The sequence below is a fragment of the Sciurus carolinensis genome, chromosome 13, assembly GCF_902686445.1.
Source record: "Sciurus carolinensis chromosome 13, mSciCar1.2, whole genome shotgun sequence".
NCBI classification, from domain to species: Eukaryota; Metazoa; Chordata; class Mammalia; order Rodentia; family Sciuridae; genus Sciurus; species Sciurus carolinensis.
The window spans coordinates 7,173,579-7,188,383 of record NC_062225.1 but is presented as its reverse complement, the minus strand read 5'-3'; the positions used below and the strand labels follow the sequence as shown (position 1 = coordinate 7,188,383).

The 14,805-nt window shown below is 50.3% G+C and overlaps 1 protein-coding gene across 5 annotated transcripts in view; it reads left to right on the top strand.

The window, feature by feature from the left end:
- The window catches only part of Cracdl (CRACD like), a 143,925-nt gene that overhangs the window by 118,954 nt on the left and 10,166 nt on the right, over window positions 1-14,805 (top strand). For all 5 annotated transcript variants that reach the window (XM_047523403.1, XM_047523404.1, XM_047523401.1 and 2 more), the window contains exon 7: window positions 729-2,757. In XM_047523403.1, coding sequence (XP_047379359.1) covers window positions 729-2,757 — 2,029 coding nt within the window. The remainder of the gene's footprint in view (window positions 1-728; window positions 2,758-14,805) is intronic.

Below are 14,805 nucleotides of genomic sequence, written 5' to 3'. Positions count from 1 at the left end.
GGCAGAGTTTGCGAGGGTTCTTGAGGCTGCTGGTACAGCATCTGGGAGGCACAGCGTGGTGGGGTCACTGAGCTCCAGCCTTGGCGTAGTGCTGGGACCTTGGTTAATCTTGAGTAGAGAGCAGGAGACACGGCGTTAAGAGCAGAGAACGTGAGACTTTAAATTCATCTGGAATTTTTGGATTTTCTTCTATGAGCTGTGGCTGACTACAGCCATGTTTGTCGTGGTATGACTCATCTTGGGGGGAAATCCTCTGCTCGGAGGGTGTATTCCTGGGGAGTGCTGACATGGGAGACTGACTTGGATGTTACCTGGAAGCTCGGACTAGACCAAGATTTTGACACTCTGAGCTTCTGGTTCTTCAAGTGCAAAAGGGAATGACAGCACCCCCTCTCACTGGGATGAACTGGGGACTAAATGAAGTCACAGGTGCAGAGCACAGTGTGGCAGATACCGCATCTCTCTACCTCACCCTATACAGCGGCATCCTCTGGTTTCACAGCTCAGCCATAAGCACCTTTTAGTGACATTTATGTTGAGGGTATAACTGCCATTGTTCCGTGGAAGGTTCCAGATAGAACAGTAAGGGGAAGTTAAGAAAAGTGAATGTCAGCTTTAGAGACATACTGCTCTCTCCAAAACAGTTTAGGCCTTGAAGAAAACAGAGAAGTCATAGGTTTCCTCATATTTGCTCCAGTGATGGTGTCTTTTCTCTTTATTTCTCCTAGCGGGCACAGTCTGAATCCCTGAGCGATCTCATAGGCACCCCAGAAGAGGAAGAATATGATGAGAAGCCTTTGCCTCGAGGCAGCACAGAGGAGAACCCCAGCGCTGGGCAACATAATCGGATGCTGGACAGAAACCCTGAGCCTGGGGGACTGGTCACCTTGCTGCCAGTTGGGGGACCCCGTGCCAGACGTGCCCGCCTGCAGCACAGCCCAGCTCTCAGTGCCAGTGTTGAGGATGGGCTCTCCCCTGGGGATGACACCTCAAGCCCTCCAGTGATCCTGGAAGTCACGGAGCCTGTGGCAGTCTCTGCCTCTTGCTCGGAGTCCCCATCTCTGCCAGAAAGCTCCCTGCACCCTAGTCCCGACGACGAAATCCAGCAGAGTGAAATCCGGAAGGACAGTGAAATGCAGAAGAACAAAATCCAGGAGGAGAGTGAAATCCAGAAGGACAGTGGAATCCAGAAGGAGAGCGAAATCCAGAAAGAGAGCGAAATCCAGAAGGAGAGCGAAATCCAGAAGGAGAGCGAAATCCAGAAAGAGAGTGAAATCCAAGAGAGCAAAATCCAGAAGGAGGGTGTGATCCAGGAGAGCGAAATCCAGAAGGAGAGCGAAATCCAGGAGAGCAAAATCCAGAAGGAGAGCGAAATTCAGGAGAGCAAAATCCAGAAGGTTGGTGAAATCCAGAAGGACAGTGAAATCCAGAAGGAGAATGAAATCCAGGAGAATGAAATCCAGAAGGAGAATGAAATCCGGAAAACCAGTGAAATCCAGTTCAGCGAAATCCAGAAGGAGCCCTCCATGGCAGGCGGATGTCCCCCAGTCGCGGACACAACAGAGGAGGAGGAGGTGTGTGCCTCTGGAGATGTGGGACGTCCACTATCAACCTGCGTCTCTGAGGGGGATGTGGCGCCTCCCGAGACGGTCACCACCACCACCACCTTGGAGACACCGTCGGATCCAGACGGTCCAGACCAAAGTGTCCAAAAGGAAGCGGGGCCTGCGCTGGCAGTGCCAGAGCCCGAGCGGGCAGGGGGAGAGCCCTCCGCCCCAGCCCCGAGCCCGCCGATGCCCAAGAGCTGCCTGAAGCACAAGGCGATGAGCGTGGGCCCCGGCTCGTCCCCGGCACAGGACGCAGCGGAGTCACCCCCGAGGGAGCGCAGCCCGGGTGCGCCGAACAGAGAGGCCCCGCGCCCAGCGCGCGCCAAGGCCGAGCGGGCGGAGCCCTCCCAGGGGGCACCCGAGAGGGCAGCGCCGGGGCGGAAAAGCGGCCGAGGTGGCGGGGAGCCGCGCAGTGTCAAGAAGTTCTCCGTGTCCTCGAGCAGGGCGCGTGCGCGCCCCGGCGCCTCCCGCGCACTGGAACCGGCTGGGGCCCCGGGCGCCCGCCTGCCGCTCCTGAGGAGCAGCGGCCTGGCCTGGAAGAGCGAGGCGGCGCTCGACGACCTCCAGGCGCCCCCGGAGCCCGCCATCGCGAAACCAGACCCTCCGAAGCCAGCAGAGCGCGACCCTCAGGACTCAGGGGACAAGGTGGGCGGCCAGGCCGGGCCAAGCAGGAACCCCCAGGATGCCACGACCACTCCAAGCCGGGAGAAGCCCGGCCCCACCGCGCAGGAGCCACCCCCCAGCGAGGACAGAAACCCCTTCCCCGTCAAGCTGCGGTCCACCTCCCTCTCTTTGAAGTACAGAGAGGGCCCTTCCCAGGAAGCAAAGGGAATCAAGAGGTACAGCGCCGAGATGCGGCTGGAGAGAGGACTGACCCTGCCCGCCAAGGACGAGCAGGGTCACGGTGGGTCAGCGCCCGCCCTTCGCGGGGCCAGGTCTCCCACTGGCCAAGGAAAGGGGAAGGCTCGGCCACCTGAGCAGCTGGGCTTCAAGCCACCCCTACCTAGGAAGCCACTTCTGCAGAGCCTCACCCTCCCGTACCCGCCTGTGGCCCCGGAGGCCAGTCCTGGAGAGCCAGAGAAAGTCACCCCACCTGTGGACCCCAGGAAGGAGAGTAGGATGGCAGAGAAGAGGTCGCACAGGGGAGCAGGTAAGAGCCCGGGGGAGGGTGTGTGGGATTAACAGAGGGAAATCACGTTGGTTGGGATTTCCTGGGGGATGTCCACAAAGCAGGTGCACACCCTCAGTACAAACCTTGATGCAAGGAGACTTGGAAAGAAGAATCAAAATTGCTCTTGGTACCACTGATGATTGGGTTCGATTAAGAATTAGGGGGAATGGGTTGGGGCTGGGGTTCAGTGGCAGAGCGCTTGCCTAGCACACGTGAGGCACTGGGTTCCACCCTTGGCACCGCCTACAAAAATAAACGAACAAAACAAAGGCATGCTGTCCATCTACAACTACAAAAAAATAAAAAGAAAAAGAATTGGGGGGAGGAGTGGTAGGTCCCTTACTCAACTTTTACAAGGCCCTGGATTCCATCCCCAACATTGAAAACCAAACACAGGAAAGAAAGAAAAAAAGAAAGAAAGAAAGAAAGAAAAATGAAAAGAAAAGAACCAACCCCCCAAACCAAAAAAACCCTCTGATTAAGAGTTAGGAATACAAATGATGGATACCAGGATTTTGTGAGAATACAGAGAAGTCACATGTATAGATATAACAAGAGAAATGTAAAAACTGATTCTGTCTTAGAGGTGGTGGGATCCTCCCTCAGTGGTCCATCCTGCAAAAGCTCCTCCCACTGACTGTCTCAGAAACAGCAGGGTCCAAGAGGTGCTGGTTTTAATGCAGGTTCTCCCAGGACCCGAGCTATTGCTTGGCTATAAATGGAGCATCTCAGTTCTCTACCAGTGAGAGTCCTGACCTTTTCCCCCAAGGAAGAATTTCTTCCTGTTTTATAATCAGGCCCATGTGGCCTGACCTCACATGGAAAACATCCTTTCTATGATTGGACTCACAGCACTTTGTAAAATGTAAGCCCCCTCAGAAGATCAAGGATCAGTATTTTCTATCCCAAAAGGGAGATCATGGTAAGATTGGAACAACACATAAGAATCTTTAAAAGCAAATAAGAAAGCAAAATAAGCAAAATGAGTGACTTTTCTCTCCCTTTGACATATGTCACATTTTATAATATTTCTGATAAAATGAGAAATCTGTTGGACACAGATATGTACAGTGGAGCTAAATAATCTTTTATCACTGGTTTATTTTATTAGTGAAAATCCATGTGCCTTGGAAGCCAGACTACACAATTGGCCCACGCGTGTGTACTATGGGGATCCTAGAGAGAGGCTTTCCACGGGAGATTTTATTAGACAATGTTTCCGACTATTTTAAGTGGCTACTACAAGCCCAGTAGTCCACTGAAGCACTGCTTTGTGGACAGAGAAGAAACAAGTCGGTGGCTGTCTTGGAGTTTCCTGCATCCTAAAAGGAAGGTGCATGCCAGGGGGAAATGTTAGCTTGTGTAGGTCAACGTGAATGCCTGTCTGCAGGCACTGTTTTCTGTGCCCCGCCTAGGAAGTTAGTAAACGTGAAAACACTGAGTTTCTAACTACGATGACACCCACAGATTCAGGCAGTTCCAAAGAACCCCCCCGGCGTGGCCTGGGCCCTGGGCCCCTGTTCAGCTGTCATTTTTGTGCTGCTGCTGCATTAGAATAATCAGCGAGGAGCTTCAGGCAAGGCTGGAGTCACAGCGGATGGCCTCTCTGCAGATTTCTAACATGTTATTAAAGTGACTGTGGAGTGACTCCAAAAGCTGTTTCAATGGCGGGGGCGGGGGGGTTGTTCTGTGCAGGTGAAACCCCGACATCAGCACCATCCGCCTTTATGGCCAGAGCTGTAATGTCTCTCAAGGGCTTGCTGCATGAATGGAACTTAAAAACAGGACACTCGGGGTCATAGAGCTGGAAAAGAAGTGCCACAGGGCAGCACTTGGCTCCTTAATTATGTACGACCTCCTCGACCAAGGCAGCCAGGTTGTCCTCACTATCAAATGCTCAGGATGGCCAGTAGTGAACCTTTGTGTGTGTTTTTTTCTTTGATTTGTAAAATGCAATTCAGTATTTATTGAAGACTTTGCTTAAATAATAGAATTGTCTTGTTCGTCTATGTCTGTTAACATTCTCTAAGCCACAGAAATAATGGAATCAAGTGAATTCCAAAGTGAACGAGTCTAGAGTACTTTTATGGGCACAGGTAATGATTTCCATTTAAGCGCAGAGAGAGGAGGAGAGGAATCACCCACATTCTGTTAGGAACCCGTCCTCTCTGGGGGCTGTCTTTGAGATACAAGTCTCAGGACGGGCTGTGGGTGCTGAGGGTCCCACTCCAGACCTTGGGCCTGGGTCCCGCCTCATGCAGACCAGGGTACAATGCCAGGCCCCGCCCCTGAAGCGGCTCCCACAGCTTCCTTATGCACGGATCCGTTTATGGATTAATTCATTATTATTACTTCCACTCTCATCGTCATCGCTCCCAAATTATAGCAGCTGGAGGCAATTTGATTCATATAAAACATATAGATAATAAAAGCTTTAATAACAATGTTCATCTGTCTTCCAGGAAGACCTAATTATTGCTGTTTATTATCTTGTGGTGACAGGTACTTCGCCCACAGCTCCTTGGGACTGCATCTCCCCAGTGCCCCCTCCAGGGCCTGGGCCATAAAGTTAGATTATTGAAGTGTCTCGGGTGGGTGCACAGTACGCCTCCGGCACGCCAGCGGCTGCGGCTCCTGCACTCCTGTTGCATCCTTCCCCTCCCCCTCCCCCTCCTCCTCCCCTCCCCCTCCCCCTCCTCCTCCCCCTCTTCCTCCTCCCCCTCTTCCTTCTCCCCCTACTCCTCCTCTTTTCCACACCCCGTGATCTACGCCCAGGATAAGAATAAGAACAAAGGCGTTTGAGGCTTGTGTGAAAAACTTGTAACACACAGAAAAGGTACAGGAAAAAAGAATCACTCTTAAGTCTGCTCTTCAGATGTCACCTGTTGGCCTTTCCTTCCCGTCTTTTCCTGGGTGTGGAGCACAAGGTTTATTTCGCATATTTTGTAGTCACGTGTTGGTGTTTGGGAAGGGAGCCCAACACGTGGCCATCCTCACAGGGGCTCTTCTGATCACCAGCAGTGGCCTCCAGGCTGAGCTCAAGTCCACCGTGGACACACCCCAGGCCTTGACCCTCTTTGAGATGCTGATCCTCACTTTTTCATGAGTTCATTCTCTCAGCAAATCTTTGGTGTGCTCCTGCCACACGCAAGTACCATGCTGTCTCCCAAAGAGGAGAAGCACGAGGGTCCCACAAAGGGGGGTGTACATACCCGTCTTGTCTTTGGATGTCAGAGACATTGTCTGGAAGAAACGGTCATCCTCCTCTAAGGACACAGCTATTTCAGTTGTAGTCAAGCTCATTTTGGGTTGGGGATACTGGGAATTTAACCCAAGGGCACTCAACCACTGAGCCACAGCCCCAACCCTTTTTAAAAAAAAAAAAATATTTTGAGACAGGGTCTCACTAAGTTGCTTAGGGTCTTACTGAGTCACTGAGACTGGCCTATAACTTGTGATCCTCCTGCCTCATCCCCCCAAATCACTGGGATTGCCATGTCCGGCTTAGTCAAGCTCATTTGGATAGAATACAAGGTGTGTATGTGTGTGTCTGTGTCTGTCTGTCCTTCTCAAAATGCATCCGTGTCTCTTGAATTCCTTATTTTAAAATGAAACGTGAAACCTATCCTTTTAACAAAATTTTAAGTGTACAATACAGTGCAGTGTTGTATAGCAGATCTCTAGAATTTATTTGTCTCACGTAACTGAAATTTGACATATGTAATTAGTACTCATTCCCCATTCCTCCACTCCCAGATGCTGGGAACCACTATTCTGTGCATTGATCCTGAGTTTGACTATCTTAGATTCTACATGTGAGTGTGACCATGTGGTATTTATCTTTCTGTTACTTTCTTCACTTAGCATAATACCTCCAGGGTTTGTCTATGTCATTGCTTGTGGCAGAATTTCCTTCCTCTTTGAGGCTGAATAATAGTCCATTGTATGTATACCACATTTCTGTATTCATCCATCTGTCCACTCTTTTAAAGGACAACATTGGGGGATAAAACTACTGACCCCTAGACATTAAAATGATAGTAAGTGGATACTGTGGGCAATTCTATGCCCATAAATTCAGCCAATGAGAAGAAAAACGGCCAATTCCTTGAAAGACACAAACTATTAAACTTGCAAAGAAGAAATAGATAACGTGAATAGTCCTTATATCTGTTCAAGAAATCAAATCTTTATTTAAAAACCTTCCAGAATAGAAAACTGCAGGCACAAACAGTTTTATTGTTGATTTCTACCAAACATTTGAGGAAGAAATAACACCAATTATATACAATCTCAAGCAGAAATAAAGAAGAGGGAGCAAACACTTCTCAATTCATTTTATGAGACTAACATGATTCTGATACCAGAATTAAAGACAGTACAGAATACTGTGGACCAATATCCCTCATTGATTTAGATGTAAAAATCCTTAACAAAATGTTATCAAATTGTTCGTCCCAACCACATGGGTCAGGAGCAGAGGAACATTCAAAGGCAAAAATACAAACCTTGATTTAAATCTCACATTATATATAACAATTAATTCAAAAGGGATTGTAGACTTAAATGTAAAATGAAAACTATGAAACTATGAAAAAATATGAGAAAATCTTGGAGGGCAGCCCAAGAGTTCTCAGAGTTGACATCAAAGCATGATCTATAAAAGGAAAATGTGAAAAACGGGACTTAATCAAATGAAAAACTTTGGCTTTGTTAAAAAAAAAAAAAAAAAAAAACCTTATTAAGGGGGAAAAAGACAAATTACACATGACCAAAAAAATATGCAGACCACACCTTCAGTAGAGGACTGTATCCTAGAATACATAAAGTATTTTCAAAACTCAACAGTAAAAAAAAAAAAAAATTAGAAAATGGGAAAATTAACATAAACAAATTTCACCAGAGAGAGATGCAGATGGCAGGTAAGGCAGGTAAGCACGTGAAAGGATATTCAGCAGCATTAGCCATTAGAGAAACACAAATTAAAACCTTATCTGTTAAGTTATTAAAATGGCCAAGACAAAAAATATCCATAATACCATGTGCCAGGGAGGATGTGGAAGAGATGGCACTCTCATTCTGTGACAACGCGTCTCTCTCTGTATTGCTGATGAGAGTGCAAAATGGCACCGTCACTTGGGAAAACAGTTTGACATCTTCTTTGACACACTTGCCTTGTGACCCAGCAGTCCCACTTCTAAGTGTTTATCCTAGCTACATGAAAATTTCAGTTCCCCAAAGGACATACATGAGTGTTTATAACAACATTTTTCATAATCCCCAGGATATTTTTTAGCTGGCGAATGAATAAACAGTGATACATCTGTGTGGTGGAATATGACTCAACAAGAAAGAAGGAATGGACTCTTTTTTAAATATATTTTTTAGTTGCCTGTAGACCTTTATTTTATTTACTTATATCTGGTCCTGAGAATCAAACCCAGTGCCTCACACATGCTAGGCAAGCTCTCTGCCACCGAGCCACAACTCCAGCCCAGGAATGAACTCTTGATAATACACAATAACATGAATAAGTACTAAATGATCAGTAAATGGAATCAGTTGCCAAAGATTGTAAGCTGAATTGTCCGTTTATATGCAATATGGAAGAGGTAAAAATATAGGGGTAGAGAACAGATCAGTAGTTGCCAGGGGCTGGAGGTAGAGAGAGGATTTTTCTATAAATATGAAGGACAGGGACATTCTCTAGGGTCTCAGCACTACCCTGTCCTATTTATGATGGTTGTTACAAGAATCTAAGCATGTGTTAAGACTCAGAACTTTACAACAAAGAAAGCAAATTTTACTGTGTGTAAATTTTAAAATAATTTTGAAATACACAAAAAAAGAGCGACCTCCTCTTTGCTCCTTTCCAAACTTCCATCATCCCACTCCACAGAGGGAGTACCACCAGCAAACCAGTGCAGGCCCGTGAATCCTTCGTTGTCGACCACAACACACTGCAATAGCGTTTTGTATTTCCACTGCACAGTGAAGCGTGGTCGTCTTTTCTGATTGGAGGGAGGGGACTCGAGCTCAGCCTTGCTGCCCCTGGGAAGCACCCGTATTCCCCTTAGCCTTTCCCTCCTGATGGGTGGTGCTCTTGTTTGAGTTTGCATCTTCCTGTCCACAGTGCCTGGTGGCCATTTGTGTCCACTCTGTCTCTCCATTCATGCGCTCGGTTCTCTGGGATCTATTCCCAAGAGTGGACTCCAGATCAAGGGCATTTGCAGCTTCAGTAGGTAACTTTAAGGTAACTTCACGGTTACCCTCCGTGAAGTTCGCACTGTTTCAAGCTTCTTCCAGCACAGTGGAGACTGTCTCCTCTCATCAGCACGGGGCGGGCCCGTCTCTCCCCCCACAGCTGATCTGGTGGAAGAAAAGGTTCAGTCATGTAGTCTTGTACAGCCTGGGCAGCCGGTTCCTAGAGGGAAGTGCCTCTGCCCTCCTCCTTCCTGTCCCCACACCAACTCTCACCTCCTTTAACCTGACCTCCCTCCAACGCTCTTCGCACTCTCTTCTAAGTCATGGATCTAACTGAAACCCCAGTTTCTCCACTTCTGCTCACGGGTGGGGTCCCTGCAGCTGAGAAATGTGTGGCACGCAGCTCCTAATGGTGGGCTGTGCCCTCCGGGGTTGCCTCAGACGGACACCATCAAATTTCTTCTTTATGGACTCTTGTCTTGCAAATTCAACAAATGAGCTCCACAGATGGAGACGAGTGAGTTTAAGAGTAGAATTTGTTCAAGTGTGAACAAAAACAGAATGCTCAGGGCGAGAGGGGACCCAGGTGGGGTGGGGGGGTTCTATAGCCCTGGGGTGGGTGCCGTAAGTTCGAATTTATGCCATCGTGGTTTGGAAAAGCGCTCACACTCTTGGTTAACCCTTGAGTCTGGACTTCACTTAGGTCTGCCCCGCTTCTGTTTTCTTGCTGCTCACTGAAATCCCAGCTTCCCAGGAGGTTGAGACCAGTGGATCATGGAAGCTGGGCTCTTCTGGGCTGCAATGTTGCAGGAAGCAGGTGTCCACACTGGGCCTGGGCTGAGCCACCTTGGGATGGCAGGGCAGTGTGCACTAGCTCGCCTTGGCCCTGGCTTGCTGTGCCTCGGGCCTGCACTGGCATGGAGGGCTGTGCAGGACTGGGACCCATGTGGGTGCACAGTGCCCAGGACACCAGCTTGGGCTTGGCTGGGGACAGCAACGGGTAGTCATCCAGGAGACTGGGCCGCGGTGTGCTCCAGCCTGCTCAGGACACCAGTCTACTACCACTGCTCTGGGGACAAGGGCTTGGATTCATAACCATGGAGCATTCCTCTTTAAAAACTCCCCCGTACAGAGCAAAGATCAAACTTCTCGGTGAGGTGCTTAAGGCCTCTTAGATTCTGGCCAGTCAATAATTCTTTGTTTGTGTTTGTACCAAGGATTGGACCCAGGAGTACTTAGCCACCGAGCCACATCCCCAGCCCTGTTCAATATTTTATGTAGAGACAGGGTCTCACTAAGTTGCTGAGGCTGGCTTTGAACTTGTGATCCTCCTGCCTCAGCCTCCTGATCTGCTGGGATGACAGGCGTGTGCCACTGTGCCTGCCGACCAGTCAACAGTTCTGCTGGTCTAAGTTCTTCCTCTCTCCCTCACTCCCTCTGACTCTCCCCAGCTCCGTCCCTACTCCCAGCTACCTACCTCTGTCACATGGACTGCACTTCAACTCATCCCTGAACCCAACTCCTTGGGAACATTTGGGTCTTTTTCCTTCTGCCCAGGGCTCCTGTCCTGCAGCAGGGTCCTCAGGCCATGCATGCGAGACCAGTGCAGGGATGAGGGAGCAAAACAAGCCAGGCAGGGGCCGCCAGTGAGACTGAGGACCTGGATCTGGAGGCTTGACTCAACTGCACCCCTCAGGGGCTGGGGACCCCAAGCAAATTGCGTTTCTCAACTTCTTAGCCTTAATTTCCTCTGTTGGAAAGTGAGGTTCTTGGTAGTAAGGGCACGTATTCACTGCAACGTGTGGCACAGTTTCTTATAGTACCATCACGCTTTCCGAAGGATGTACCCAGGTGTCCTCATCTCAGCTGCAAAGAGCACAGTCTGACTGGGATTCTCCCCATCCCTGTTTTGATAAGGTGTCAGTTGCACTTGCGCAGAACTATAGATAGATCCGGAGAATGCGCTGAAGTTCTGCGGCAAGTCAGGAGCCCACCCCCAGCCCACCCTGAGCGGGGAGGGACGAGGGGTTTTCAAAACTTTCTTGGAGGGCACAGCTGCAGTTCTGTGAGCCCCTAGATCAGCAAGGCTGGGACTAGGGGGGACCTCACTCATCCAGAGTCTCCACAGGGGGATCCCATGAGGCTTCTTGGATAACGGGGACAGATGCACCCTGCAGTTGGGGGATGTTGAGGACTGGTTACTGGGACTCACGGCTGGAGCAGGCAGGGGTGCCAATGACCCATTGTGCCCGCCAGAGCCCTGCCTGATGGGCCACCAAGAAGGCAAGGGGACAGTGTGGAGCAGAGTCACAGCCAGCAAGGCCCAGTCAGTTTGGGACATCTGTCAAGCCCAGCCAGAACAAACCCTGCTGAGAAAGGTGGGTGCCAATCAAAGGAGAGCCCAGACTGTCCTCCCCAACTGATCCTCAGTCCTTGAGAAAGGAGTCCCACCCCAGCCTCAGACACCATGCGTTCAGGAGACGGGAGACGTACACCCGACTCAGCTCAGAGGCTGTGAGTTCTCAGGCTGATCACAACCAAGGTGACTTCAGTGACTGAAGCTGTTGGGAGCTGGGAAGACTGGGGAGGTACTGGGAGCCTCTCAGTTTCCGTCTGGGACAGAGGAACATCAGGGGTGGGGCGGGGCATTGTTCTGTCTGGGACCTGCAGGGGCAGCCCACCTCCTAGCCCCTCTCCCATCATCTGTCACTACCCTGGTGCCACTCCAGAGGGGCTCCTGCTGTACTTTCTCCAGTGTAGTCATTAACCCCGTGGGAGGGGGAGTGACGCTCCTTGTGCACTTAACCCCAAGACTCAGGAGGGATGTCAGTTGGAAGAAGAGAAAGCAGTGTTTTCATGGCAAGCGGGAAACGCCCCAGGCCTCTCAGAGGAGGCTGAGGACATGGCAAGAGATGAGGCCAAAGGTGGGACCGTGTGGCAACCCACAGTGTGCAGCCTGGGCGTGGGCGTCTGGGGGGCCATGCACAAAGTGGCGGTCCCACTGGTTTGAAAGCCGAGCCTGCAGAAGGAGTCAGGTGTCAGCTTATCTCTCAGGAAGTGGGCCATCTGGTCAGCTGGACGCTGCCTCAGCCATAAGGAGACACCCTGGGCTCTCCCTGAAGGTTCCCAGAAGGGAACATCTGGGTCAACTGGGAGCCTGGGGATGCTGATTGACTGGCCCAGGGCGGTGCCAAATAATGGTGTCGTTAAAGGCTCACAGGTGGTTTCAATGTGTGACCAGCATTGAGATCCCCTCTTCTCAGGCAGCACTCGAACTTGAAGGTGCTTTAGAATCTGCTTAAGTTGCTCTTTGCGATCCATCATTCCTGCATGATACAGCCCAGCTGGTCGGAGGGCCCCACTCAGAGTGGCCAGGATCCAGATGTGTGCTATCCACCATGGAGCCACTGGCTTCATCAGCCTGTTCAATGAGAATTCAAGTGGATTCAAATTAAATTTAAAAATTCAGTTCCTGAGTCACACCAGCCACATTTCCAGGGCTCAGGCGCCACATACGACTAGGCAATAGCACGTTAAAACATTTCCATGGTCATGGAAAGTTCTCTTGGAGAGTGCTAATGTAGATAATGTGCTGTTTGGAGATTGTATTAGCAAGTAGTATCTTTATGAGATGCTGCAAGGATTTTGCTCTCCTCAAAAATGTCTTGGGGCCGGGTGCGGTGGTGCACGCCTGTAATCCCAGTGGCTGGGAGGCCGAGGCAGAGGATCACAAGTTTTAAAGCCAGCCTCAGCAACTTAGCAAGACCCTGTCTCAAAATAAAAAATAGAAGGGGCTGGGGATGTGACTCAGTAGTTAAGTGCTCCTGGGTTCAATCCCTGGTACGAAAAAAAAAAAAAGTCTTGGGCATTAAGGCTCCATAAATTTTACCTTTCTGTCTGGACATCTGATCAACTTCCCAAAGTCAGTCAGGGTCTGCAGCAGATTTATCCACCACTTACACATTCTGTAAGTGGGTAAATAATGACAATGATAATTAATGTACACTAAATACTAGGCACCAAGTATCACGTCAAATGCTTTACATATTAGTTTCCAACAATGATCTTATTTCATACACAGGAAATCTGAAGTATAGAATAAGGAACGTGCCCAGAGGCCCAGAACTAGAAAACTGCAGAAGAGTTTGGGGCCACAAGGGTGGGCTCTGTGGCTCCTGCTGTCTGCCCTAGGAAGTTATGCTGCAGTGGTTCTCAACCGGGAGCAACTTTGTCCCCCAGGGGACATTTGGCAGCATTTGGAGACAGACAGATATAATTATCACAATGGGAGCCATGGGGGAGGGAGAAATTGCCGCATTTGGTCGGTAGAGAGGCTGAGCATCCTCCAATGCACAGGACAGTGCCCCAGGACACAGAATTGCCCAGCCCAGTGTCTGTGGCACCAAGATTAAGGGACTTTTTTGCCACTCATGAGGAAGCTACGTGGGGAGAGAGTTGGGGCATAGAAATGTGGGGTCACACCCAACTGTGTGCTGCTGAGAAGGAAGGTCAGATCAGAAAGTCCTCACAGCCAAACTTCATCACATACTGGCCATGTGACCACTTGCGATCATTTGGGTCACTTTCCTCCACGAGCTCCTAATCCTGCACCTGAAATGGGGATTGAAAATGTCCTTGCATTCGGAGGATGGTCGTGATATCATTATGAACATGATACTGCTCTGAAATCGAGCTTAGCTATTAGCATTTCTTTGGTGGGGAGAAATGTCCCCACCTGTCCAGGGCTTGGTGTCTAATAGAGGAAAAGAAATCTGAGCTTGGAAAACAAAGGCCACCCCTGGAAGAGATGACTCCAGACAATTCCAGCTCTTCCCGGAGATCCTCAGGTGGGCAGGGAGGGGCAAGGGACCCAAGGGGAGGTGTCTGTGTACATTTCCAATTGCAGCAGGAGAGTGCCTTGTGACAGAATGGCTTTCCCCTTTTCATCTTCCTACTAGACCCCAGAGGTGCCCCTCCAGCCTCACGTCTTATATGGCACCTGGCAGGTGATGGCACCCAGCTGTCTCCAGGCTCAGAGGTGGACTAGGGTCACGGCCTTCTGCTGAGAGGCTGGCTTTAAATGCTCGGAGAGTGCTTTCAGTCCCGCTCCTCCATTCACCCCTCCTCCCTGGGTCCCCAGGGTTCTGCCGTGAGACATGGCGGTGGGTTTGGCCACCCAGGGCTGTCGGCGACCTTGCCGTGCTGCGGGCTGAGTAGCCACACCTGAAGTCAGGAAAAGAACTTGGCAAAGCCTCTGCCCCCCCACCCCCGTGCCCCCAGGGGGCATGCCTGCATGCAGGTGGCCAGTTTCCTGGCCTCCCCCACGCGACCAAATCCAGAAGTGATTCGCACGTTGGTTTTTCTTCACAAATGACGGTCTCCATGGATTTACCTGTGAGCAGCAGAGCCCTGAAACAGAGTTTGGACTGGAACAGTGGACAAGGCAAACCCCAGACCCTGTTTGGAAGAAGACTCAAAGAAATTCCACCTAAGGACACGAGCAAACCCTGGCCCTCGGACAAGGACTGACCACTCCTCCGTGGTGAACACGCTGTCCTAAATGCTGCCCTGGGACACCTCCTGCCTCCCTTGATCATGCCCAGGGCAATCAGTTATAAACCATGACGTGTTGCTAGATACCACCGTGTTTAGCGCGGTGGGCGTGGTGTGGGCGGAGCTTCATAGAGACTGACCATCATCCGAGGACTCGGCTCGGCCTTCACTAGCTCTCACCTCGTAGGGTTGAACACCTGCCACGACCATTGAAGGAAACAGGGGCTTTGTTCTTCCTGCTGTGTGAGTTTGAAGGCTGTGAGTGGGGGT